At 37.8% G+C, this 26,732-nt stretch overlaps 2 protein-coding genes across 11 annotated transcripts in view; both read right to left on the bottom strand.

Annotated features, from left to right (window-relative positions):
* Window positions 1-585: 585 nt before the first annotated feature.
* Window positions 586-13,408, bottom strand: marveld2a (MARVEL domain containing 2a). 9 transcript variants are annotated; one of them, XM_014340828.2, is made up of 10 exons: window positions 13,290-13,382; window positions 12,044-12,394; window positions 11,838-11,896; window positions 10,021-10,989; window positions 8,553-8,773; window positions 7,456-7,491; window positions 7,167-7,330; window positions 4,926-5,097; window positions 4,277-4,327; window positions 586-2,608 (listed from the first exon to the last, which is right to left on the bottom strand). In XM_014340828.2, exons 4-10 carry the CDS (start codon window positions 10,970-10,972, stop codon window positions 2,489-2,491), a joined length of 1,716 nt encoding a protein of 571 aa, XP_014196314.1. In that variant the 5' UTR covers window positions 10,973-10,989; window positions 11,838-11,896; window positions 12,044-12,394; window positions 13,290-13,382; the 3' UTR covers window positions 586-2,488. The 9 variants fall into 9 exon arrangements, with proteins under 9 accessions (XP_014196314.1, XP_042068936.1, XP_042068938.1 ...); XM_042213002.1 differs by having other exon boundaries at window positions 11,805-12,109; window positions 12,333-12,394; XM_042213004.1 differs by having other exon boundaries at window positions 11,805-11,896; window positions 12,333-12,394.
* A 5,367-nt stretch (window positions 13,409-18,775) lies between these two features.
* pi4kaa (phosphatidylinositol 4-kinase, catalytic, alpha a) overlaps window positions 18,776-26,732 on the bottom strand; it is a 42,596-nt gene continuing 34,639 nt past the window's right edge. For both annotated transcript variants that reach the window (XM_014340825.2, XM_005944602.2), the window contains exons 44-54: window positions 26,474-26,603; window positions 26,298-26,368; window positions 25,374-25,446; window positions 25,091-25,271; window positions 24,892-24,996; window positions 23,902-24,027; window positions 22,931-23,051; window positions 22,509-22,668; window positions 22,230-22,319; window positions 21,800-21,883; window positions 18,776-21,582 (exon numbers count right to left, since the gene is read on the bottom strand). In XM_014340825.2, the coding sequence (XP_014196311.1) occupies window positions 21,531-21,582; window positions 21,800-21,883; window positions 22,230-22,319; window positions 22,509-22,668; window positions 22,931-23,051; window positions 23,902-24,027; window positions 24,892-24,996; window positions 25,091-25,271; window positions 25,374-25,446; window positions 26,298-26,368; window positions 26,474-26,603 (1,193 nt within the window). In that variant the 3' untranslated portion in view covers window positions 18,776-21,530. The remainder of the gene's footprint in view (window positions 21,583-21,799; window positions 21,884-22,229; window positions 22,320-22,508; window positions 22,669-22,930; window positions 23,052-23,901; window positions 24,028-24,891; window positions 24,997-25,090; window positions 25,272-25,373; window positions 25,447-26,297; window positions 26,369-26,473; window positions 26,604-26,732) is intronic.

Genomic DNA, 26,732 nt, shown 5'->3' with positions numbered 1-26,732 from the left:
GTACACAAGTAAGCAAGAGAAGACTAATTAACACGAACTGAATAAAATGACAAGAAACAAGTTTGAATGTATTCTGAGCTTTGATTTTCTGTTAATGTTCGCACATAACCCAGTGCAAAATGTTTTTAATAATGGTAAATGGACTGGTTCTTATATAGCGCTTTTCTACTCAAAAACACTTAACACAACTTTTCTCATTCACATCAGAGCTTTTTTCATTCTGACAGTTACACACATGGATGCACCTTGTCTATGGATATTTGGCATGCAGAGAGGAGGAGATGCGATCGAACCACTTACCTTCAATTTGGTAGGTGACCAGATGTTGATCTACCTAATTGGTTAAACATTTAACTTTAGAGTCAGGATTTTCATGTTATGATTAAGTCCAGATTTGCATCAACTAATATTTTTACTATTAATTAAAGAATTGTCTTATTTTTGTCTACAAAATGTTTTTTTAAGTTAACACTACATCTAAAGCAAGAGCTTCTTTAATTAATTTTTTTTTTTTTTAAGTATTTCAATGTGCTCATTTGCACTATAAAGTCCAAAAGCCAGAAAAAGTATTACTGGGAAAGCAACTCAAAAGATAAAATTTGTTTAATCAGTTGATTACTCAGTCACTTCTTTCATCTCCCATCCAGCCTTTTGTTTTCTTTGGTGTTCTTGCCCATCAATATTTTATTACTTTTTGCCACAAAGCAAAATGGCTGGTTGCTGATTAACAAAGAATATAACTACACCATTGTCCAATAAGCAGAACTGTATTTGGAGAACAGAAAGCATGAAATTATGAAAAAATTATACACATTTAAAGAGAAAAAAACCTTGGAAAATATTTTCTGTTCGGTGAAAAGGTTCACAGTGTTATAAAGCAAATAAATTGAGATTTTTAGGCAGTTACGTGACTATAATGTACAAAATGTTTTTTTCACTCAAAGTCTGTGCAAGTTGCGTCCAAAGTATACATAGCAAACAGCTACAATTCTACAATTCCTTACTTTCAGATTCAGACACCGCAACATAAAAATGTATCCTAATGTAATGTATCCTAATTTCCCCTTGGGGATAAATAAGGACTCTCTGATTCTGAAAATGTGCACTTAAAAGAGTATATAAACAGTGGTTTTCATTAGGTTAAAAGTAAGAAAAAACAAATTACGCAGACAACTGACAAAAACACACAAAAAAAAAAATGGATTAAACCCTGACAGAAATAATGCAGCATTATCAATAATTATACAGACATTCACTTGAAACTATTGTCAGATATGAAATTAAATGGACAACCTCAGCTACATTTTTTAGTCACAGCATCACACACATAGAATTTTTTGGTTTGCATTCAATCAAATTATAAAGCTACAAAGTGACAGCCAGCTTAAAGGGTGGTACATAGACAGAACTGTGGTCTGGCTGGGGAGAGGGGCATTTGGGTTTTTTATTCAAGTTAGGGATTTATTAAAGTTAGCCGTGCTATTTATCCTAGTTCCTTAATATCCAGCTAAGCTAATCACCCAAATTTAACCCTGGAGAACCAATGAGGTCAGAGTCGACCCCATTGGTTTTCTAGGGAAACCATGGGGTCAAATTTGACCCCATGGGTTCTCCAGGGTTAAGAATGTAGCCTAGGGAGTGGTGAGCACTCATATAGCAATGTGAGACTAACTGGCATGGGTGATGAAGATTGCTGGCAGTCACTGTGAAATCAACTGCTAAAGAATTATTCACTAAGGCCTAAAGACATGTTAATGACACACTGTCAACCTCTATTCATTAGGGAAAAGTGTACACTCTTAACTGGTTGGAAAGTAGTTGCTAGAAATTGCTGACAATTGTTAGCATGACATTGGTTGCATAAGGGTATATGGTGCAGCACCGGAAAACTTGCATTGATCTAAGTGTGCTAGTAGTTTACATTGAAGACGCTAACTTGTCTGCAATCACTCACAAAACTACTCACTAAGCAGTAGCAAACCAGAAATGTAGACAATTCACCTTCAAAGTATAAATTGCAGATTTTGAAATGTGTTGGTTGTAGAAGTCAGGGACAACTTTCACTCTAAAAGCAAACATTCTCCATTTCCAGTTTGCATCACATTTTTTTAAGATTTACTATAGCTCAGCAAATTGCAAGTTTGTATCATCCACCCCCCCCCAAAAAAAAAAAAAAAAAAAAAAAAAACAAGCTATACATATATATAAGGTATTCCTATTAAAGATGAAATATTGTGGTCATTTGCTTTGGACTTTAAAGCTTTAAGAAACCACACATTCAAAAGAGAAACTGTTGACAGATGTGTTTTCTTCCAGTTATTGTCGCTGAACAGATTTCAAAAGGCAGGGAAAGCTTGATAAGCTCATGGTTTTGACTGCATTCAGCATCAACTTGCAACATCAAGTGCTCATTTTCAGCACTGGTGATGTAGAGATGGCGACAGCAGTTCAGTATTTGTGCTGCAGTACAGGAATTTCTCAGAGGTTTTCAGCTGTAGCCATCATTCCATTCCATGACTTTATCATATTCTTGGATCTTCTGTTTGATGTGTGATAGCTTGTTCTTCAGATACTCACAACGCTCTTTCTTTTCTAGGAAAGTGGGATCCTGTAAAGGTAAGGCAGAAACAGCGATCAGATTATAGTCTACTGTTCTTTAACCACCAAAAGACAAAGCCAAATAAACTCCTAAATCTGACATTGCTGTCCATCAAAAACATTGTGCAACACTGTTGCAATAGGCAACATGTTTCTTCATTACAACACTGTGGTTTTCGATGCCTCCATAGATAGTCCTGCTATCCCAAATACTCAACACAACAATAACTACATTCTAAAATTACACAATATCCGTGGAGATTAGTAGACCTTTTCATAACAGACCTCTTGACTTGTAAATGCAAAAAAAGCACATGTAGAATTAATGATGGCTGAAGTTACAATATACTATGTCAGTGGATCCTCTCCCAAAAGGAATCAGGCCAGCATTAACACCTGATACATTACAGCAGAGACAGCAAATCTTTTTGATTTTGATTATAAATTTGACAGGTTATCATATCCCAGTGACCACTGAAACTAAAGTTAATTTAGCTTCAAAATAACCGAACAAAAAAAATTTGTTGCAGAGGGTCACTTTTTGAAGGAATGATAAGAATCCTGTGCTTTTCCTGCAAACTCTTAAAAAAGTTCTTCTGTCTACAGCTTTTGGCTCACTTTTGTTTCTCTGGACTTTTTTCCAGCTGTATTTGACATAGAAAGAGCTTCCAGTTTTTTTCCGAGGTATACGCATAGGACCTTTGTCAACCTTTAGCCCTTCAAAGCTCCATTAAACCTGATCATTTATGGAGCAATAAAAAAATATGTAAGAGCAATAAAAGATATGTCTGTAAAAATTACACCATGTTTAATCAATAAAGACTTTATAAAAGGTATAAAAAAAAGTATCAGAGGGCTGTGGACCTGAGAACATTTCCATTCAGTTTAATTAAACTTTATTTATATAGCACCTAATCAAGAAAAGTCCCCTTAAGGTGTTTCATAAAAACCCTACAATGTAAGAGTGAAAACCCTTGAGAAAACAAAAAAAAGCACATAGCAGCAGTGGGAAGGAAAGATTGTCTACATGTTGCAACTGTTTACTGTCACCAGGGGGCAGTGTCACAAACAGTCTTTGTCATGCAATCCTTGTTGATGATCTGATCTTTTCATTGGTTTTTTTTTTTTTTGCTCCTCCCTTGTTTATGGTTAATGTTGCTGTTGCACAGTTTCAAAGAAAGGAAAAGCGTTTTATGGTAATTTAATTTTTATGGAAAGTTTCGGGTCACTATTCTGCTAAAAGACCCATCTATGACTATGGTTCTCATCCATTTTAAAGCACATAGCTGCTCCCCATGTAAGTTAAGCCATCACCATTAGCAGAAAGTGGACAGGTTTTCTTTCTACACATGATGAGTTCAGATCAGGAATATCTTTAAATGACTGACTGACTGTAATTAATGCGAAAGAGGGACACTATTAATATGTGAGCGCCAAAATTTTGGCTGGGTTGTAGGGGTTTCAATATTTAGTTCACTCAGTGACAAATCAATTTGTAACTTCTGTAATGTGTTTTTATGGAATTTTGTGGTCGACAATCTGTCTCTTCTGCATTAAAATGAAACTAAGAAGAAGTAGAGACTGTTTATACTTTTGTAAGTGAAGAAAATCACAAATTTGGTAGGGAAATAATTACTTCCCCCCATTGTATAAAACAGTAACAAGACAATAAGCTCACATTTTTCTTCCTCTGGTACTCCTGGAGGATTCTGTTAATGCGATCCACCTCCTACAAGAACAGAAAGAGAGGCATAGTTAACTCAAACACTGAAACTCAGTATGAAAATGAGTTGCAGTGACGCAGTACCAGCAGCTTTCTGATGAGAGTGAGGAATTTCAGGGTGGAGGGGAAATGCAGAGGGGACAGGAAGTCCAAACAGGGGAAGTTACGGGATGAGGAAATGAGGTACAATTTCAAAACAAAAAGACAGAGTGTAATATTCCAAACATGCAATCAAAATGCATCCTTATTCCATTTAGTTTCATTTGATTCCTGAGTGGGTTTGCTTGTTTTAGTTTAGCTTTTATAGTTTAAAATGTTTAATTTTAGTTTCATTTTATTAGTTTCAGTGTAACCTATTAGTGCCTTTTATTTTTAAAATAATTACTGTATTTATGCCAAATGCAACAAGAAAATTTTAAGGGAGTCAATGTAGATATAACAGTACAAACAGAACTTTTTGACGGAGGCTAACTCAGTCTTGTAGACATCTATACATATCCAAAAAGGCCTCAATGGGTAGTTTAAGCTTAATGTGAAGCTGTGCTAAGCAAATCAACATCAGTTCTTGTTAAATTAAATTTAAGAGGTGTATAAAAGCAATCACCATCTGGTTGGTAGGGTGCTGAGGTAAACTGCCCATCATAGCGTCCATCTCATTAAACTTCTTGAGGGTTGCCTGCACCTCTGAGTGGAGCTCTTTGTACTCTGCATACTGGTCGTTAAACACGGCCCGGTACTGGTCCCGCTCCTCATCTGACCGGATCACTGGGTACTTACTGTAGGAAACAGGAATACAAAGAGCACAGTTTTAATGTCACAAGATGTTTTATCTTTTCCTAACCATATTTAAGTTATACATGACGATAGTGGAGATAAAGATCCAATATGCTATCATGGTTGTGTTTTCTATTTATAGTGTTTTACTATTCATTTATTTCATTAAATGAAATAAGTATTTTTTTGTCTGAAATATGAGAAAGATTTAAAGTTTCATAAGTGTTTAAAAAAAAAAAAGGTAAATAGTAAGACAATTTAGAAAAGCTTTTAATATGAGATTTATTTTCATGGAGTTTTAATTGCCTTGTACATCTATGTGTGTATATTGGTTTATCTGTTTTCTTTTTATTTACAAATGTGTTCCGAGTAAACAGCTGTATTTAATGCACGCTGTGAAAGGAAAAACTTCAGTGTTAATTAAAAATTGCTGTTTGGTTGCTGGAGGACAAGATGTGGTGGACAAACTGATATTCATCTACTACTGAAACACCTATATTACAAATAATACACTTCATGGTAACTGACAAAATGATTGCCAGTTTATATTAAAACCATTTGCTAGTTGAGTTTCAGTGTGTTTGACTTTGTAAAAACAAAATCAGTGCAAACAAAATAGAAAACTCACAGAAAACATTTACTATTAGAAAAGCATTATACATGCTTCCCCTAGGCAGTATCATTAGAAGGCATAGCATACATTTTCACTACTATGCTGATGACACCCAGCTCTATCTATCCATGAAGCCAGATAACACACACCAATTAGTTAAACTGCAGGAATGTCTTAAAGACATAAAGACCTGGATGGCCGCTAACTTTCTGCTTCTTAATTCAGATAAAACTGAGGTTATTGTACTCGGCCCTGAAAATCTTAGAAATATGGTGTCTAACCAGATTCTTACTCTAGATGGCATTACCTTGACTTCCAGTAACGCTGTGAGGAACCTTGGAGTCAGACTGCTTTCTTCCATTTGTGCAACATCTCTAAAGTTAGAAATATCCTGTCTCAGAGTGATGCTGGAAAACTAGTTCATGCATTTATTACTTCCAGGCTGGACTACTGTAATTCACTATTATCAGGATGTTTAAAAAACTCGCTGAAAAGCCTTCAGCTAATCCAAAATGCTGCAGCAAGAGTACTGACACGGACTAGAAAGAGAGAGCAGATTTCTCCTGTTTTGGCTTCCCTTCATTGGCTTCCTGTTAAATACAGAATTGAATTCAAAATCCTGCTCCTCACATACAAGGTCTTAAATAATCAGGCCCCATCTTATCTTAATGACCTTGTAGTACCATATCACCCTATTAGAGAACTTCGCTCTCGCTCTGCAGGCCTACTTGTTGTTCCTAGAGTATTTAAAAGTAGAATGGGAGGGTGAGCCTTCAGTTTTCAGGCCCCTCTTCTGTGGAACCAGCTTCCAGTTTGGATTCGGGAGACAGACACTATCTCTACTTTTAAGATTAGGCTTAAAACTTTCCTTTTTGCTAAAGCATATAGTTAGGGCTGGACCAGGTGACCCTGAATCCTCCCTTAGTTATGCTGCAATAGACGTAGGCTGCCGGGGATTCCCATGATGCATTGAGTTTTTCCTTTCCAGTCACCTTTCTCACTCACTGTGTTAATAGACCTCTCTGCATTGAATCATATCTGTTATTAATCTCTGTCTCTCTTCCACAGCATGTCTTTATCCTGTTTTCCTTCTCTCACCCCAACCGGTCGCAGCAGATGGCCGCCCCTCCCTGAGCCTGGTTCTGCCGGAGGTTTCTTCCTGTTAAAAGGGAGCTTTTCCTTCCCACTGTCGCCAAAGTGCTTGCTCATAGGGAGTCATATGATCTGTATCTACTTGAGGCGATTTTTGTTGTGATTTGGCGCTATATAAATAAAACTGAATTGAATTGATATGTTTATGTTTAAGTGTGTGCAGGTGTGATTTTCCCTCGTCTTCTGTGATGTCTGAGCCTTTTTTAATTTAACATTTGAAAGGAACAACTGCAGATTGACTGTGTACTGTATCTACTTTTGTCTGACTCTCTTGACTTTTTATTCTATTTTCTAGGTAACACTTACGCAATGTAGTCTGGCACTATAACAGGTTTAGGAATGTGCCCCGAAGGTATAGCTCCCTGCAAAACCTTTGCAGGAACTGCTTTTGGTGCAGTATGGATGGGAACCACTGAAGAGCCCTGGACCTTTTCTGGAATTCTGGGAGCAGGAGCAGAATCTGTTACCATCTGCAGAGACACAGCAACATGTTTACTGCATTACTGTAATACTTACAGAGAAATCATCAAACAAGCATTTATTCTTTCTGCATTCCATCTTTAATGTGTGAAGTCTTTTCTTACAGAATCCTTACCAATGACTGCACAGCTCGTATGTTTGATGGCTGCATCTGCACATGTAAGATATATAAAAATATAATTCATTAACATGTGATTTATACTTTTTACATCTCTATGTTTTACTTTTGAGCTGCCATTAAACCCTACAATAACAATAGGAGTTTGTAAATTTTGTTTTTGCTCTGTTATTTTTAAAATGTTGTCTTGTGTGCCTACCGAGCTCATATGTCTTGAATTGACGGCAAATATGTTTATTTTATTTTTTATATAAACCCCTCAAATGGACCTCAAGCCCACTGGCTTAGTGTGAAAAGTAGGACTATACATCCAGCACACATGTATTTAACCCTCATTCAGGGTTTTGCAAGCAAGGATACTAAAGCTACAACTATAAGCTAGCTAATCTGTACTATTAACCAACTGTTGCCATTAGCCATTACAAAAATACCATAAAGAAATTTAAAAAATAATTAATAACCAATTAAACTACATTAATACCCATTTGTCTGATATCCTTCCACTTGTAAACAATAATTATGGAAGGCTTAATTGTTCTTTGCTACATGTGAACAATGTTAACTGTGATTAGGCGCTTACTTGTAAAAATGACTTAAGAAATAAACTCCCTGGTGTCTCCCTCTCTCTTTTCACCCACTATGTGCGCACAGAGTACCTACACAAACTGTCCCTCACAATTACAATTTCAGTAGGTTAACAGTGCTTCCAATTTTAGTGCATAACTAGGCAAAATGACTAGTGTAGTTATGACCAGTTGCATAAATCATCTCCTTTAAATCTCCGAATTAAAAACGGTCACTTGCATGTTGCACAATTAATAAAAGAGAAAGAATACAAGGCAAAACTAGAGTGAACTATGTGTACCCCTTTTGGCAACACATGGGCAGGACTGGCAGACCCCACCCACTCACTCACGCCCCTGGAGCTTGTGTGCAAATTATGTGGTTTGTTGTTGCAGTGCAGTCTGCGTCTGCATGTGTGGACATGTTTGAGACTGTTTTTAAGTTATCAAAGTGAAGAACTCTTGACTGAATGTAAGGAATCCCTAGACCCAATTTCATAAACAGAGCAAACCTAAACAAAGCAAGCTTACCTCCTGGCCGTACCTCTCCCGGTATTTACGTGCAGCTTCGTGTCTCCACAGCTTGAGGCACACAATGGCTCCAATCAGATACACGAGCATTGTGACAAAGAGGAAGATAATGGCAGCAATCTGGCCTGCTTCCGTTCTGCAGAACGCTCCGTTAATACCATTGTTGAACATTGGGTAGGAGCAGAGACCTCCACGAGTTGTGTCTCGAACATAGACAATGCCTGGAGAATAAAAATATTCTATTATATATGCAGTTCAAAAACTGATTTAAAAAGAGACTGAATATTTAATTCATTTTAATTTTAAAATCATTACATTATACCACCAGACAAAGTTATGCACTGGAATTACCTCAGTTTTACCTGAATCTATTTTTTTTTACTTGATGGTTCAATCTATGCAAAACTGTATTTCTAAGCACAGCAAATTAATCAGAGTTGTAGTTAATATTAACATATCTGACTTCTTTATATTTGCAATTCAGTGTTTGGTTCTATAGAGCGTATGAGAAGTATATGACATGACCCAGAACCCCAAATCACAGCCTTTATCTTTCTCTTTCCTTTGTCAATTCTCACACACCCTTGGGTTACTGATTAACTCAGACTGGCTCCACATATATATTGAGAACCAAGTTGTCATTAACCCAAGTATACCTAATAGCTTCACTTCAACCTTGCTACAATGGCAAAATAGTTGAACTGAAAATTGTTTTCTCTTTTACATTTTTAACTGCATTCCACCAATAACTGGGTTTGAAATACAGGACTTGTCTATTAATGAGTCTATCATGCCTATCATGCATCATAACCGCTTAAGCTTTAATTAAGAGGGAGTACTGTGCCAATTTCTTGCTTGATATTGTTTATTTCTGGACTCTATTAAAGAAGATTTCTATGATTCACAGTTTAAAATAATCATTCATACTGGGCCATGGTGCATTTCTCAGTTCACTGTCTGCACAAAACAAGATGTTTTTAGGTCCCTGGAACAACTTTCACTGTATATAAAAGATAAATGTAGGCATTGAAAAGTGACCCACTGACTTCTGGACTATGCAGTCTGAAATTAATGCATAATTTTTAAGTCCTTAGTTGTCAAAGGAGTCTTGGCAAACTTGGTTAGCAAGCCACAGAACACACTGTAAAGAGTTCAACTTTCTTCTAATTTCAAGAACATACAGCTGTCTGGGTAAAAATCCAAGTAACTACACCTAGAATTGCTTTAACAAAATTTATCAGGTTGAGTAAAAACAAACAAAACAGTAAAATTCCAAGATTTTAGCACGGCAGTCTATGGTGATGTCTGGGTACTTTCTCTAACCCTTGCTGTAAAGTTTTCAATGAAAGTACATTGATGGTGTCTACCACGCTGAAAAAAACTATTTAAAAATATTCTTTTAAACAACAGATTCTCTGAATAATCCACTGAACTGTCTTCACTGACAAGATGCAGCTATGTTTCCTACCTGCTGCCATGTACAGCAATGCCAAGGCCAAGTTTATGATAAACTCAGTCAAAGGCCACCAGGAGGAGTCCAGCAGGATGGTGCGGTAGTACATGGTCATCCCGAGCACTAACATTATCACAGTTACAACCCATGCCAGCCCTGCCACTACCAACACAAAAGGGGTTTTGGGGCCTGTGTAGTAGGAGGTCCCGTCTATGCTGCCACCATAGTAACCTGCTCCATAAGCTCCACCAGGAGACGAATATCCAAACATGTTGAACCACTCATTGTCTTTGTGGATATAAGCACAGACACAGGCAAATACACCTGCTCCCAGCAGCAGCTCCACACAGCCCAGAATCCTCAGCAGTCCTGCCCAGGACTTCATGTATGCATAGCGCTGATGGTACTCCTGCACTCGCTCACTGTAGGTCAGACCTGTATGGTAGGTGTGCCCAGACACAGAGTCGTGCCCATCCCTTGCTTCCAGAAGCTCTTTGCGTGAATTGTAGCTGCTGCCTGATCCGCCATATTTATCTTGGAATGACGCAGGAAGAGAGGGGGAGTGTGGGGGGGAGCAGCGAACTCCGTCTGTTGTGCTGTTGTTATTGCTTGAAGACGTAGGCATGGACCACGTCTTTTTACTACTGCGATTGCTTCCTCTGAAGAAGTTCTTCCATGAGTTGGGGATAAAGCGGTGGACTGGTTTGATGTCAATGGCAGGATCAGGCTCTAGATCAGTGTTGTCTTCACTTCCACTGGGGTCAAACTCAAGGCCAACAGGAGGCTGAGCAGGCAAAGGCGGAGGTGGAAGAGGGTCGGTGCTCTGAGCAAGATGAGGAGCTCTCTGCTCTCTCAGGGGCTGTTGATCATAGGAGTCTGATCGGGGTAAAGAGCCGGGTACCTGGTCATAGTGGGGCGCATGGCGGACACGCTCAGTGCGTCCGTAGGAGCCTCCTCCATAGGACATGAGGATGGTGATGGTCCCTAAATGCACAGACATGTTTATAAGTAAGTATTTGGTGTACTGTGAGATATATATATATATATATATATATACACACACACACACACACACATATGCACACATACATGCATACATACATACACACATATATATAGATACACACGTACTATTTAAACATACATGGTCCCTAACAGACAGCGCCTTCTGATCCTGTTAATTGTAACTTCTCTTAACAATTCATCACTGAGCAAGTCCATTAATTTTTGAGACTTGAAACATAGTTGACTGGTTGAATAAACACTCCCTAATTAAGTATTCAATGAAGTGTGATCCATCAAGTAATTATGAAGTGTGCATTTGTTTTAGCTTCATTCTTATTATCAACTTAAATAACAGAAGAAAGAAAAAAAGGAGAAAGAAAAAAGGAAGAAAAAAATCAAATTAAGTCTCAGATTGATGATGATCTCATAAATGATACTCAAGCAAGCCCAACATTCACGAGGAGAAAAAAGTACACCAAACTAAAAAAGATAAGGCCCAGAGTACCAGAAGCCACCAGCAAAAACCCTCTTCATACAAAAAGCCCTTGTGATTTATGATGTTATCCAAGCCTCCTCCATGCAAGCTGAATAAAGACTGTATTTTTGTGCTGCAAACAAGTATGGACCATGAATTCCCCTGTTGCCTCAATAAGCTATTCAGGAATGCTTTACTTACTGCAAGCTGCTACTGCAGACAGCACAAAAATACATTCTTACTAACTAATGAGCCTTTGAAAGACAGTTTCTTGTGGCAGATTTGATCTTGAGAGGTTAAAAAAAGTATGCTTGAATACCTCGTTTACACGCAGTCACTCAACACGACTTACATTGGCTTGCAGGTCAGAATGCAAACCTTGTATGACTATACAGTGTACAGATGAATCACCTGTAGAGACAGACAAGGGAAGATATGAAGATGAGTTGTAAACTCCATGCTTTGATCAACTGTCTTATCATTTAATGCACTGTACTTAGGCTGAAGCTAAACTGGCGAAAGCTGGCAATGTTTCTCACACAAGCACATTAACCTTACCTTAGTTTGAAAGTTCAGTCTCTGCTAACCAGCTACTTCTGTTCCCTCTCGCCTCTCCAGCCAAAACTAACATAAATTGAGTTGCCAGTCAGTGAGTGCCTTTCACCTGACCATCTCAGAATCGGCTGTTTTTTGTATGACCTAATTATGCTTAATGAAGCTATTAAACAATCAAAATTTTACTGTTGTACTATGAGAACTATCCAAGGTACAGGACCTTAAAGTACACTGGGGTGGACATAGCTCCAGAGTTGTCACATCACTAGAATTTCAAACTCTATACCCATACCCAGGAAATGACTTGCTATTCGATACCATTTTCAATATCACTGGGAAGATGTTGACTCTGCCCTGCAACAACATAAGTAATGAGGAAGAAGTCACATTAACTAGTTAATGTTCAACTAATTTCACCATTGTGAAAAAGATGTAAAATAAAAAGTGTAACAGGTTCACTTTAAGCTTTCTCAGAGTATTGACCAATCAAACGTCTCCTTTGGTTCAGGCTTATCACAACTGGTCAATGCAAGGAGAAAAATATTCTTTTAATATCACATAAAGGGTCAATAATGAAAATAACCGTCTTATTAATTTATTTAACAGATTATTATCATCAGCCGTAGAGTAGCATTTTAAATTCTAGTATGGTATTCATAGCTGGAGTAAAGGACCTGAATTCTTGAGCTGTGACTAAACTGTAGCGGCTCACGACGAGGACTGTTAGTTCACTTTTGACTTTATCACCAGTTCAAGTCAGACAGACGCCTGCTACTGTTATCACGAAGCTGTTCCCAAGCTCTACTTGCTTTAATAATAAACAGGTAACGAGAAAATAGGATCACTTTGTAGTCCGTATCAAATGATATCACTGCGCGCAAGGAAGGAGGCCTGGACCTGTGGACTTCATAGTTTGAGCTGGCACACAGCATGAGGGTTCGGGCAAGAGAACAGGTCAGCCCAATATTCTGGTCTGACTCTATGTTAAGCTAAGATCGTTTTCAACGTAGTTTGGAGACCGCGATATGAGTTTTTCTTCCGAACACAGCTGTTTTCACATGTTTGGCTGAGTGAACAGGAGGTAAACTTCACTCGAGCACTCAACAATTTGACTCAGCCTTCTGTTTACCGCCTACTTTTCGACATAAAAACTTTTATTCCGACACGCCAACCGACTCCTTCTATTATTCTGCGAAACACATAACTCCGCGCTCTGTGTAGTGGAACCATCGCGTTGGAGGTCGCTTACCTTATTCGCTTTCCTTCCTTTTCCCGTTCTTCTCTCTCCCATTTCAGTAACGTTAACCGCAGGTTTCACTCGAAGGCAAGCACGTGACTCGCCCATCCCTTTGACGTCACTACACAGAGGAGCAGTTTACCTGGTTGGAAAAAAGAGAAGTTCAGCAGCAGCTCACCTGACGCCACCACAAACTGACGCTGGCTCGTTTAGATCTTCATCCATGTAGACGCTACCACTTTAATCTGCAATATAATAATAAAGTGTCACTGCTGCTGCTGTCAGGACAGTAATCAAATATAAGACATACTGTGCTTTCATTAAGGTCACTGAATACCACGCTAATAACACAACAATAACAGAGAGAACTGATCCTAGCTGGCAGCTTTTTGAACTGCGCGGAATTTGAACTGTTGACATTTCTCCTTAGATGTACAAAGAAAAGTAAATGATCAAGGACAAAGCATGACAAAGTTCTCAAAGACAGCTGAAAAAACACGTATGACAACAGAGAGATCCAGTATACCTATACAGAGACATAATTTTCACAACGAGACAGAATGGTTAATAGAACACGTCAGTGACAAAACAACGACACAATGATACACACTTAAATGATTATTTTATTTTATTTATTTTGTACTGTAAAATTAATATTTTGTCGAGGGGGTGCAAACCTAGAATTAAATATAGCATATTATTAATTCGTAAAGATAAAGGTGGCTTCTCTCACACAAGTCTCCGAGATTGCTACTTTGCTGCTCAACTCAAAATAGTTATACAATGGTGTGATGATACTTGTGAGGCCCAATGGAAAAGAAATATATAATATGTGTGGGGTCATTCCAATACAAGCCCTGATAGGAGATCAGAAACTGACAACAGCTTGTCAGAAAGAACTGAACCCCTTGGCATCTTCTACATTGCTTATTTGGTTTGATTGAGTAAAAGAACTAAACCTAAGGAACCACATTTTCAAGTACTTAAGTGGGTGGCTTATGACTCTGAGTTTAAACCAAACCAAATGAATTTAAAATTTAAAAACTGGTCACATAAAGGGATTAATGTATATTGTGAAATTATGGATAAGAATGGCCTTCAAAGTTTTCAAATATTAAAAAAAATATATGAGCTAGGAAAAAGTGACTTTTTCAGATTCCTACAATTACAGCAATATTTGTCCTCAAAAGTGACTAAAGAAATTAATACACAACCTAATGAAATAATGACTCTGATTTTGCAAACATACTTTAAGGGATGTAAGTCAATAATCTCTAAACTCTACCACAGTATATTAAAAAGTAGGGGAACATCAACAGATTATATTAAAAAAAGATGGGAGAAAGAGTTGTCCACTGTTATATCTTCTGAACAATGGGACAATATGTGTGAGACTGATACTTCAACCTCATCTTCTGCCAACTGGCAAAAATTTAGTTGGAAAAACTTGGTATGATTTTTCATAACACCAAAACAACAAACAGGGGGAAATTCCTCATGCTGGGGGAGCTGTGGGAAACTGTTGCAAACCATACCAACATATTCTGGTCTTGTCGAAAACTCTCTAAATTTTGGGTAGATGTCAAAGATAGAATAGACTATAGGCTTTAAATCAAAACAACAGTCCGTCATAACATTTTATTTAGGAGACTTACCCGAAGAATTAATTAATTAATATACTGACCCTACTGTTCTGGATGACTGGTTGAGCGTTATTGAGGAGATTCATAAAATGGAAAAACTTACCTTTTGATTAAGGTTGCAAGCTAATATTTATACCACAAGATGGTGTAATCTATCCGAAATGAGTATGGGTCTCTCTCTCTCTCCCCCTCCCTCACACACACACACACACACACACACACACACACACACACACACACACACACACACACACACACACACACACACACACACACACCTTTTTTTCTTTCCTGTTTGCGCCTACTCACAGCTATATAAACTTCTGCAGGCCTCTCCTAGGCTGCTCATACATCTGTATATGTGTTGTCAATTCATGAAAATAATGTCATGTTGCCAGAATTGCTTTGTAGGGAAAAAGCTGTGTTTTTCAGTCGACTGCTTGTTTTGTTGTTTTTTGGTTGTTGTTTTCCTTTTCTGTTATAAAAATATTTAAAACCTTTATATTAAAAACTAAGTAATAAAAACATTTTATATTCTGTTTTGTCTTGTTTGTTTGTTTTTTAATGGAAGAACTGTGCAGACTGCTTAAAGCTGCTTGAGAGTTTGAAGAGTGCATGATATTGTTAAAGGCACCAAATGAGGGGACTTCATCTGGCGCAGCCAAACTAAAGAGGTAAAAATAAACAGAACATATTCAGCAAAATGGAAACCCAAACACCAGAGGAAGAAGCGTGGGACCCCAATTGGGGGCCTTGGCAACAATGTTGGCCCAATCCACACTTTATACCCAGTAGCAGTAGCCCAATGCCTAATTTATACCCAGTGATAGCAGACCTCCATTTAATATGAGAGATAGGTTGCTGTACTAAGATTCCAACTGCAGGAATCTCAGCACATTCAGCCAACAAGTCATTACAAAATGGTAGCTGCAAATCACAAAGCTGCCAAGTGTAAAACCCATAATGATTCGCTTCGCTTGCAGTTAAAGTGCTGCAGAGAAAATGCAGAAAAATACATTCTCGAGCTCCAAGAACAGCTGGAAGAGGCTCACAGAAACAGGCCTGAGTCCAGCACAGAGGAGAACTCTCTGAGGAGAGTGATGCTCCTGTTGAAGAGAGCAACACAGCTAACACTGCTGTGGAGCTGAGTGTGAAGGCTTCAACACAAACCACAGAGACTCCAGAGCTGAAAATAACTGGAGGGAGAAGCTGAATTGGAATCCAATGTAAGAAACAGCAGGAGGAGATTGAACAGCTCCGTGAGCAACTCCTCAAAGTAAAAAAAGATATAGAAGAGGAAGTTGCAGAATGCAAGAATAAGAACAACAAGCCCACTGTGAGTTCACAGACCTCAAAATCAAACTCTGCACCAGTAAAGCCCTTTGTGGAAAAAAAATCAATTGAAGGTGCAAAACTTTTAACAAGAACTGGAAAAGACCGTAGCAACTGTAGCAAAACCAGGAGAACACAAACATAAAAAACAAACTCCAGGAAGCAGAAGAAGAAAAGATAATACTGCAGCAGACTGTGCAGTCTCTGGAAGAGACAATGAAAAACCAAGAAGAGTCCAACGTTACCAAACCAGATAATTGGCAACATGATCCCAATTCAAACAATGTATCCAATGATGAGTTGTCACAAACAGAACCCAATCCAAACTTTATAACTAATGATGGGTTGTGGCAACCAGAGCACAGTGCCCACTTTATACCCAATGATGGGCAGTGGCATTACTAAACTAGATCATTCTCAGGCCCAAAATGAGACACTCCATGAGACTGTGCAAGAAAAACACATAAAGGAGGCCAGCAATACCAAACAAGAAAATCCAGAGGCCAAAGATGAAAACATGTGCAAAAAGAACAAGAAGCTCTGCTGGCTGCTTAGACTATTCACTTAACTGACTTCAACTCCATTTCCAATAAAATAATCAATTTTACACCACTAAATATTAATAGCAAATAACTGTGTTAACCAGAGAGTTACTTCCAGTGCCTAAAGGTCAATTTTAAGGCATATTTGCTTTAATTTTCTGACATATATAACCCCCTCCTCCCAAACCACAGCAGATGCCCACCCATTCCCCAGCCTGGTACTTTGGGATGTTTTCATTTCCACTGTCGCCAAGTGCTTGCTCACAAGGGATTGTTGTTTTTTATCTTTAATTCAGTTGTATGAAAATTCTGCTGAATTGATTAACTTCCGCTTGTCCTTTTCAGGGTCGCAGGGGGCACTGGAGCCTATCCCAGCTGTCTTAGGGCGAGAGGCAGGGTACACCCTGGACACCAGATCAACACATAGACCCACTTTCACACCTATGGGCAATTTAGTGTTTCCAATTAACCTAACAAAACACAGGAAGAACATGGGAACTCCAAACAGAAAGACCCTAGCCTGATGGTGGAATTGAACTGAAGACCTTCTTGCTGTGAGGCAACAGTGCTAACCACCTTAACTTAACACTAGAAATAAATATCTACTGTTGATAACCTAGGCAGCACGGTGGCACGGTGGTTAGCACTGTTGCCGCACAGCAAGAAGGTCCTGAGTTCAATTCCATCATCAGGCCGGGGTCTTTCTGTGTGGAGTTTGCATGTTATCCCCGTGTTTGCGTGGGTTCCCTCCGGGTGCTCCGGCTTCCTCCCACCGTCCAAAGACATGCAGCTTGTGGGGATAGGTTAATTGGATAATCCAAATTGTCACTAGGTGTGAATGTGAGTGCGAATGGTTGTCTGTCCCTGTGTGTTGGCCCTGCGACAGACTGGCGACCTGTCCAGGGTGTACCCCGCCTCTCGCCCTATGACAGCTGGGATAGGCTCCAGCGCCCCCCGCGACCCTGAAAAGGATAAGCGGAAGTGAATGGATGGATGGATGGATGTTGATAACCTTTGGAGCAATATTAATGAAATCCATATAACAACATGCCTGGTTCATAGAACTATTAAGTTACTGCACAAAAATATTATGCATTATTGATTTCAATATATTGATTTTGTATCTTGCTACTAGCTAGCACTAAGTCCAGTTTTCAGAGTTTCAGAAAGACCAGCTTGAACAAGAAGAGTTCAGTTCTGCCAGCTATTTGTCTTGGGGCTTCTTTGTGAATGACAATTCATCCCACAATCATTGTGTTCTTTGTGCTACTGGTATAAACCACCAGTCTCTGTGATGCCCAGTGTTAAATAAAGGTTTGTTATTTTACAAATTTTTGGTTATTTTTATGGATATCAGATGACCACATTTAGAACATAATTACAGAAAATTTAAAAAATCACATTGTTTAAGTATGGAAAAAAAACCTGCTAAAATTAAACAACTGCACTTTGTGCTTCTTATTGTTCCAACTGTTGTAAGGAGTCTGCTTAAGTTTCTTCAGATAGGTCAAAGGTCAGTGCCGTTGGCTTTATGGTCTTCCAACTCTTCCTTCTTGCTTGTCTTCATTCAGTGGTTGCCAGGCTCATATAACCTATAAAACTAATGTTATCTGATACCTTCAAACACTATTATTTTAAGGAAAGTTTGATTTTTTTACGGTTTCTTTTGTCTGCTATGATTGTTTTTTTTTACTTTTTTTTTTAAACTTTTCTTCTCTTTTTTTTCACCTCAGAAAGAAATGAAAAAAAGGAGTAGAGAAAAAAAATAAAAGAAAGGGGTAAAAGAAATAAACATTAACAAAGAAAAGTGACAAAAAGTATGTAAAAGAATGAAATGAAAAAGAAAACAAGGAAAAAACAAAAAAACAAAACAAGGAACAGTTAAAAAAAAAAAAAAGAGCCAATGCAAGGAGAAAGGAAACATGTCAATGAAATAAGACTTAGAGGAACACAAAAAAAAGAATGAATGACAGTCTGATTCTGGTGAAATGTTAACATTTATTCTGACAATAACAAGTTTCCACACATTAGCAGAAAAAAAAAAACGGATGCTCATCTAAACAATGCACTAAACAACTGTTCCCCCCCCACACACACACACCATATGGCTATTTCTATGAGGGCATTAATGAATGCACTCCCAGGCCCTTAATCCTGACCCATACTTAATTCTGTTCTGAACCCTAGAACAGCTCAATGAAGGTCTGTCACAAAATGATGACCAGAAAAAATTCCCTGACTTCACTCCCAGCTAAAACCCAGACCGTACCTCACAAAGACAACCATATATGGGTAAAGCATGCAAGATGACCAAAGCTTCAGAGAGATATTGGTTAACATAAGGGATGAATTACATGTTTAAAATAACAGAATTTCAGTAAAACCTACTACTGACCTCAGCAGGGACATTCTCCCATTTAATTTCCATATACTCAAACGCTTTGAGAAATACAATAAGAAAACATGGCTTCAGCATTAAACTTTTCACACAAGGACTAGGACAGAGGGAATCATTGCAATTTCATTTGCAGAACACAACACACAGATACAAGATTAATACACATAAATATATATTGCATAAAGTTATTTTTATGTCAAGTATTACTACAGTTGTGATTCTACCATGGGAAGGAGAAATGGCTTTTTAGGTATAATCATCATCTGCATCAGTAAGCCAAGAGGATTGTTTTGATACAAAGATTAATAATAATGTTAATATGAGGAATGCTTCCAAACAGGGTTTTGCAGACATGTTGCACACATGTATTCTGACACATGCTATCAGACAGACAGAATAGTAGTAACCAATGGGTCATGGTCCAGCCTGTGTGCTGTATTTAAGCATTTAATACTACATGTGGGGGGAAAAATGTAAAAACAAACAAATAGTGCAGGAGAAATAAAGAAAAAGACAAGAAAAAGAAAACAAGAGATGGAGAAATAAAGAATTAAAGTAATAAGAAATGATAGAGTGGCGTAAAGCTAAGTAGGAAAGAAAAATGAAAGAAAAAGGGATCGGAATGAAAAATTAAAAATGGAGAGAAACATGGAAAAATTTGGAAGAAGGGTAAAGAGCAAAGTAAAAAGTGAAAAGAAATAAGGAAGTAGTAAAAAGAAACTGAAAAAGTAGGAAAAATCAATTTCTTGGTTAAGTTTGTGGGCCTATTTTAGGTCTATTCACTACAACACCTTGTGCTTTTATTTCAAGTGTTCTCTAACCTGGAACTCCTTTCTGGTGTAGCAGCCGATTCAAATTTGGCTCCTCTCGAGTAATAAAGTAGGCCACAGATGTTAAGCACTGTGTTTCAGTGTACAGGGAATTTCACATTTGGACTACCTGGTTTTGCCACCTTTTTGGATCCATTCCAAGAGTTTATAAAAATTTCAGTGAAATCAAAGATACATTATTTGCTCTTTTCCTCTTGGAAAAATATTGCTGCCACCAAATTGTTCGGGCTCTTATTCATTGCATTTAATGTACTAGCACCATGGCCCCTCAAGTAACGACAACCTATAACCACTATAAAGTAAAATCTTGTTTTTTTTGCTCATTAACACTGTAAGTCAAAATAAGATAAGGTTCACTTTTCTTTTTTTTGTCTGAGTTGTGCCTCTATTTTCTAATCTAAAGACAGACAGTAGCAAGAAAAGACGCACAGTCCTGCACAATAAACGCTGCATGAAAGTCTTTTAATATTGCTCATATTCGCGTATGTTAATGTAACTATTTTGTTCATACAAAATAAGTTTTGTATTTTGATTGTGAGTAACATATGCCATGCACATTCCAGCTGCAACACTTGCTCTCTTTATGTGTTATTTAACAGTAATTACTTGTACTAACGTGAGCTGTTTTGCAGATTAAGTAAGTGCTACTTAAATGTATAACCTCGCAGAACTTTCTACTGTGTGCATCTGCTCTAGACCAATAGAGATACAATGACAACTATTGGTAAATTAGTGGAAAGGCTCAACCAGAACCAAAGTTTAGTGTAAAAATGCCTCCATACAACAGATATGACATATAAAGACTCGCATGAAAAGGTGTAACCATCAAAGTAGCACAGTTAAAAGTTTGTCACACATAACTCTACACATATATCACAGAAAACCGCCTGTGCTGATGTGATTCTACAGCAAATAATCTACAGTACAAGCTACAGCATGAGTATGTCTGATTCTCTAAACACCTTTACATTTCTAAAGACTACTGTTAGGTTAAATGTTGATGGACTGCTGCGTTCATTTTGGATGAATTTAAAAACATCTACATTTTTTCAGAGTATTTTAATGTCTTACATTTGAGCTTTAATCTCTCGACTGTAGGCAGGTGAAGCTGCAGAAATACTGTACTCAATAAAGTGCATCAAAATGGATAACAGCATAGGAACAAAATGATAACAGCTGCTTTTTACAAACACTGTAAAGATGGCTCCCTTTTAGGCCAAGTTCCTCTAATGTGACCCTTAAGTTAGTGTTTGCACAGTAACAAGTAACAGCATCAAGAAAATACTTAAAGGGCATTTCAGATACCTGTTTAGTAAACGACACACATCATTTTTCAGTCTTGTGTAAGTAATTACATGAGAATGAGATGATTTAGCGTTAAAGTGCATCATTTTTGCCAAACTCTGAGGAGCAGAGTAGTGTTCGGGACCACCACCTCATTCAGTTTTATAAAAACACAGCATTGCTCGTTTGTTCTGGATGCACAGTGGAAGGCTGGCAGACGATCTTCAGTATGGAATCTGGTTTTGGTAGTACTGCAGCATGTCGTATGTCTTGCTCCTGTTAAAATGAAGTTAACAAATATTTATTAGAAGGAACAATGTTAAAGGAAAAAGGTGTTTATATATTTTTATTATTAACTATGGGTGTGTTAATAAAGTTCTTTAATATCCCAAAATGACACTATACAATATTTGACCAATTTTGGCAATGGGCTTATACATTTGTCTTCTGTAACAACTGCAGCACAAATTAAGTAATGCAAGTATTTTGTCACCTGCTACTGAGGAAACAGCTTTGGATGACTTTGATGATGAATGCTGCCGCTTCTTTTTCACTCATTTGTGGATTAAAACGTCCTCTGACAAAAAACAAAAGAAAAAACAATCAATGTGAACACATTTTGGGTGGAAATAACAGTTTCACAGTCCAGTGGCACTGGAAGTGTGCCTTACATGCTGCACTCATTGTTTTTTTTAACTCCAGGTGGCTGCGTTTTGTTTGTCTTCCTTTTTTGACACCTACAGAATAGCTGTCAAAACACATATTACCAAATATTTATTTCTATACTAGTTTTTATAGTGCTCTAGTCTCAGCTAAATTGGCAGGATTTTACTGCATGGGAGATTTTTGACATAATATTGACTACATACAATATAACTCACCATAGAAGCAAAAACACTCAGATGTCACACTGTTGAACTTACTTGAGAAGTTTTATGGTTTGTCCTCTGAAACATGGGAGTCCAGTGTCCAGCATAAGGGTCACTAGAGAAACTACTGCATCCATGTATGGGCTGTTTGACCAGAGAAAACAAAACATAAACTTACAATACCAACAACTTCTTCGCCACTACTTTCTTCACAGATGAATCCCATGTAGCACAAAAATTAATTGACAGAAACCTTTAAACAACCATGAAAGCCTTTTTGTTTTCTAAAAAAGTACTCGAGACACTTGTTTGTTTGTTTTTTCAGCTTCATACCGTACAGCCAGATATCCTCTGACACACATTTCCATGAACCATTTAAAAGGTGTGGCCTCCATCTTGCCTCCCATGATCATCACCATCTCATCTGTCAGCTTGATGTCTGGCTCCCAGCCCAGGTTACCTCCAGGAGAGCTCTCAAACATGAAGCCAAAATCTGCAAACAAAATATGCCAAACCTTCACCATTACTCTGTAAAATTGATGAAACTACTCTCTGGTGTGTACAATCTTGTTTTAAAACATTGTGCCCAGATTTGAGCAATAATTAATAAAAGTTAATAATGATCATAATTACTGAAACAATAATAACTACTGTCCATCAAGTGTGGAAGCTTACAAGAAGCTTACAGTTAAAAAAAATCATAAAATAATAATAGTTAAAAAAGGAAACATCCAGATCAAACCCATACACCCCACCTATGTGAATGAGGTGGCCCTTGCTGTCCAGCATGATGTTGCCATTGTGTCTGTCTTTGATTTGCAGCAGGAACAGCAAAAGGCTGTAAGCGGCCATACTGCGGATGAAGTTGTAACGAGCCTGCAGAAAGAACATACACGTGATAATGAGGTATAATTATGCCCATTTCCCACCACATTCAAAAATCTCTCAGATGACAGTTCAGTCCATGTTCCCCAAAGCATTCACACAAGGATCATGGATATGCCTTTTTCTTTTCACGTCAGGAACTCATTATTAATTTTATACACATCTTATCCATTCTCACAAGGAACATCATAAAGAGTGACAGGTGTCAGATTTTACTAGTGTTTAGTACAGTTTTAGATAAGCAGGTTAAGTTCGTCTATTAAGAGAAGTGACTGTTAAGAAAGCTTCACAACAAAATTGTTTTTCAGTTAGGTCTTTTGTATGGCTGGTTACACTCAACTATAGCTTGATAAATAGTTCGTTTAGTTTGTCTCATAAGATGGCTCCTGTGTCACGCTAAGAGATAAGAGAGTCATATATCTCTGCTGTGACCACACAAACAATGTATGTGATTTCTCTCGCTTAAACCACAATGTTGTGTGTTGAAAACTGCTTAGTGCTACTATTGGTCCACACATGCTGGTCACTGTTACTGAACTGATGTTTAGGAGTCTTAGCAGACTAAGCTAGCAATATACACCTGGCTTAAAATGGCAGACAGCAAACCACCAACCACAACGTGTCCCTGTGATTACTAAATTTCAGATTAAGACACTCATGACACATGTCTGTAGCCATATGGCTATTCCACGTTTACTTTGAAAATACTTTTTGGCAGGCTATCCTACTAGGCTAGCCTCTCATACTAGAACCATCTATGAATCTTTCTGAACTATTAATAAATCCTCATTATGAAATATGCAAAACTGATTTGAACAGTCCCATAATTTAAGCTCCATACCTTCTGGAAGGCGAGGGTGGATTCATCACCATACTGATTCCGGAAGTAATCATACATCCCAAAGTCAGTCTGTCTACCGAGCTGGTCCCTGGATTTACAATCTGGGATGCACTCAATCACACCACACTGAGAAAGAGAAGATGTGATGATGTGTGACGTTTATTAGAATATCCTCCATTATTATCCCAAATCAGCTAAAGAAGATTACAGGAAAAGTAACTTTGTGGCAGATGCACAAAATGTCAAGTCGACAATTTTCTCTGATGTACATTAGTTTGTAAAACATACACCATGTTTAGGGTCACTTTCCAACATGGTCTGTCTTTAGAATAACAACAACAACAACAACAACAACAACAACAACAAAACTGGATATGCTCATTTACAGTATTAAAAAAAATAATGTGGAAGCTTACTGGCATTTGTTTTACATTTAAAGATGATATTTTATACAAAATGAATGTTTTCATTGTTTTAGAGTACAATTACAAAATATGTAATATGACGATACCATTGTTTTTTCTTTCTGTGTATCTGAACACTGTACTGGTTTACAGTGATGTCAAACCAGGACAGGTACGCACAGCTGGAACAGAGCCAAACTGGCAGTTGCTTTGCATTCTAGCATTATATTTATTTTTACTGAGTAACTAAAAGAGTTGTTCTAGCATGTTCCAGTTTGTCAAGATGCTGCTGCCCTGCACAAACACTGAAACAATAGGGGGATGTAGATGTGTCAGAATGAATTTTACATGGTATTTTAAGATGTAAATAAAATAAAACATTTTGGGGATAATGCAATTTGAATTAGAGCTACATAGAGCTGTATTCCATTCCTATAGTGTTCTATTTGAATTGTTTTATTATTTTTATAAATAAAATGATGAAAAATCTTTAAAAAAAAAAAACATTACATTTTTAATACTTAGTACTGAAGTAAATGGGGAAAGGAGATGAAAGCAGAAGAGATAATAGAGAAAAGAACCATACCCCTGGTGCAGTAGCCACCACTCTGTAAGGGAAGACGAACAGATCCAGGCCGACCAGCTGGAAGATATTCTTAAAAAGCCCTATGATCTGCAGTGCAAGCATATCCTGGAGAATTGAGAAAAACACAAAGGGAAATTAGTCTGAGTATGAAGTATGAAGTGTCAGACATTGATCAGACAGTCAAAGAAAAATGTTGTACCTGTCTGCAGTCATCTCCCACTTTGAAGATGGCTGCCTGCCAGCAAACCTTCTTTGACCCATCTGGATTCTCCTCTCCATCTTCCAGAGAGTCTGATGGGCAGCGGAGACCCTCCCTCTCTAGTTCACTCACTCCGCAGCGCTTCACCTTGAACTTGGCCAGATAGGGAGCCTTGGCAGCACTGCAAACACAGAAAACACACACAAACACACACTCCCATAAGTTACAGTCATACTTATCATTGAAACTACTCTATGAAACACAAATAAAGACCCAACATTACCTCTGCATAGGTGTTCCAGACTTGTAATCAATGTCCAGTACTATGGCTTCAGGATTACTAGGCAGGTAACAACCTAGAAAACAGCAAGACAAGATACAAACATAAGACTCAAACTCTGAAAGGACAGAAGGGTCTGAAGCACAATGACTAATTCACAGCTTCTGCCTTTGCAAGCAGACTAACATTTCAGCACTGCTGTGTCTTTGTCAGAGTAAACAGAGCAGTGTTGTAACCTTAAATCTGTTTGCAAAATTAAAGGGTGTAAATTAAACACTTTAATCTGTCCCTTCAAAGCTTGCTCTCCTAAGAAGCCCGCTATACAGGCAGGAAGAAATGCCTGACCTTATAAGAATACACCTTTATTTTACAACACAAAGGGCTTATGCAATGTTTTAATATCACAACACAGGCATGTGTTTGTCTGTATGGACAAAAGGTATTATATATTGGCCAAGTGGTTGGAAACAAAACAAACTGATTCTGTGAAGTGAAGATATTTTATCAATATCATTTGACACAATGAAAGAACATTATGTCAGTCTTTAAGGGACAGTCTGTAAATAAATAGCTGTAAATAAATAGCTGCAGGATCCTTATTCAGACCCATACAATATGACTAAGAGCAAGCAAATATATTTATTCATCTTCATATTGATATTTTTTCTTTTTTTGTGCTCGGTACAAGCTCGGTACAGAGTTTTACGTTATAATGTATTATAATGAATGTAAAGTACTGGTGGATGCTCATAATAAACATGACCAAAGTCATTTTTTCTACTCTCTATATGATGTCATTTTGAGCACCACACCCTGTTTATACAATGTGATGTTAAAATATTTAGATTAAAACTGTTTTCACAGAAGATTTAACTGAAGTTTACAGTTTACAGAGTCACCCATATTTACTCTCAGACAGTTCCTTACCTGGCTGCACTTTGATATCGGACAGAGCTTTGAGGCAAGCTCTCTTTCTCTCCTCGCCCTTTGGAACTGGCCTGGGGAAAAACGCAAGCAGCAAACACAGCAGAATTTAAACTTCTCTGTGGTTGTGGCACATACATGACCCTGACGAATAGCAGAATACTAGCTAACAGACTTACTTGATAATAGCAGAAACGTTGGTGATTTTGTTGAAGAAGTCAAACTCTCTCTGGTAGAAATCTTTGGCAGGACCTGACAGTGAACCTGTGATCTCCTCAACCATCTGCTCCAACAGCTCCCCAATGTCAGCTATGCAGAAACATTCATTTTAATTTTAAGTTTTTCTACTCTACTTGAGAACGCTCTTTATACAGCGTGTCTTATTCACACACACACACACACACACACACACACACACACACACACACACACACACAC

Source organism: Haplochromis burtoni, unplaced genomic scaffold, assembly GCF_018398535.1.
Source record: "Haplochromis burtoni strain Fernald_Lab_line unplaced genomic scaffold, NCSU_Asbu1 Contig_407, whole genome shotgun sequence".
In the NCBI taxonomy this organism is placed as follows: Eukaryota; Metazoa; Chordata; class Actinopteri; order Cichliformes; family Cichlidae; genus Haplochromis; species Haplochromis burtoni.
Note: the sequence above shows the minus strand (reverse complement) of the source record. Positions and strands in the feature narration are given on the sequence as shown.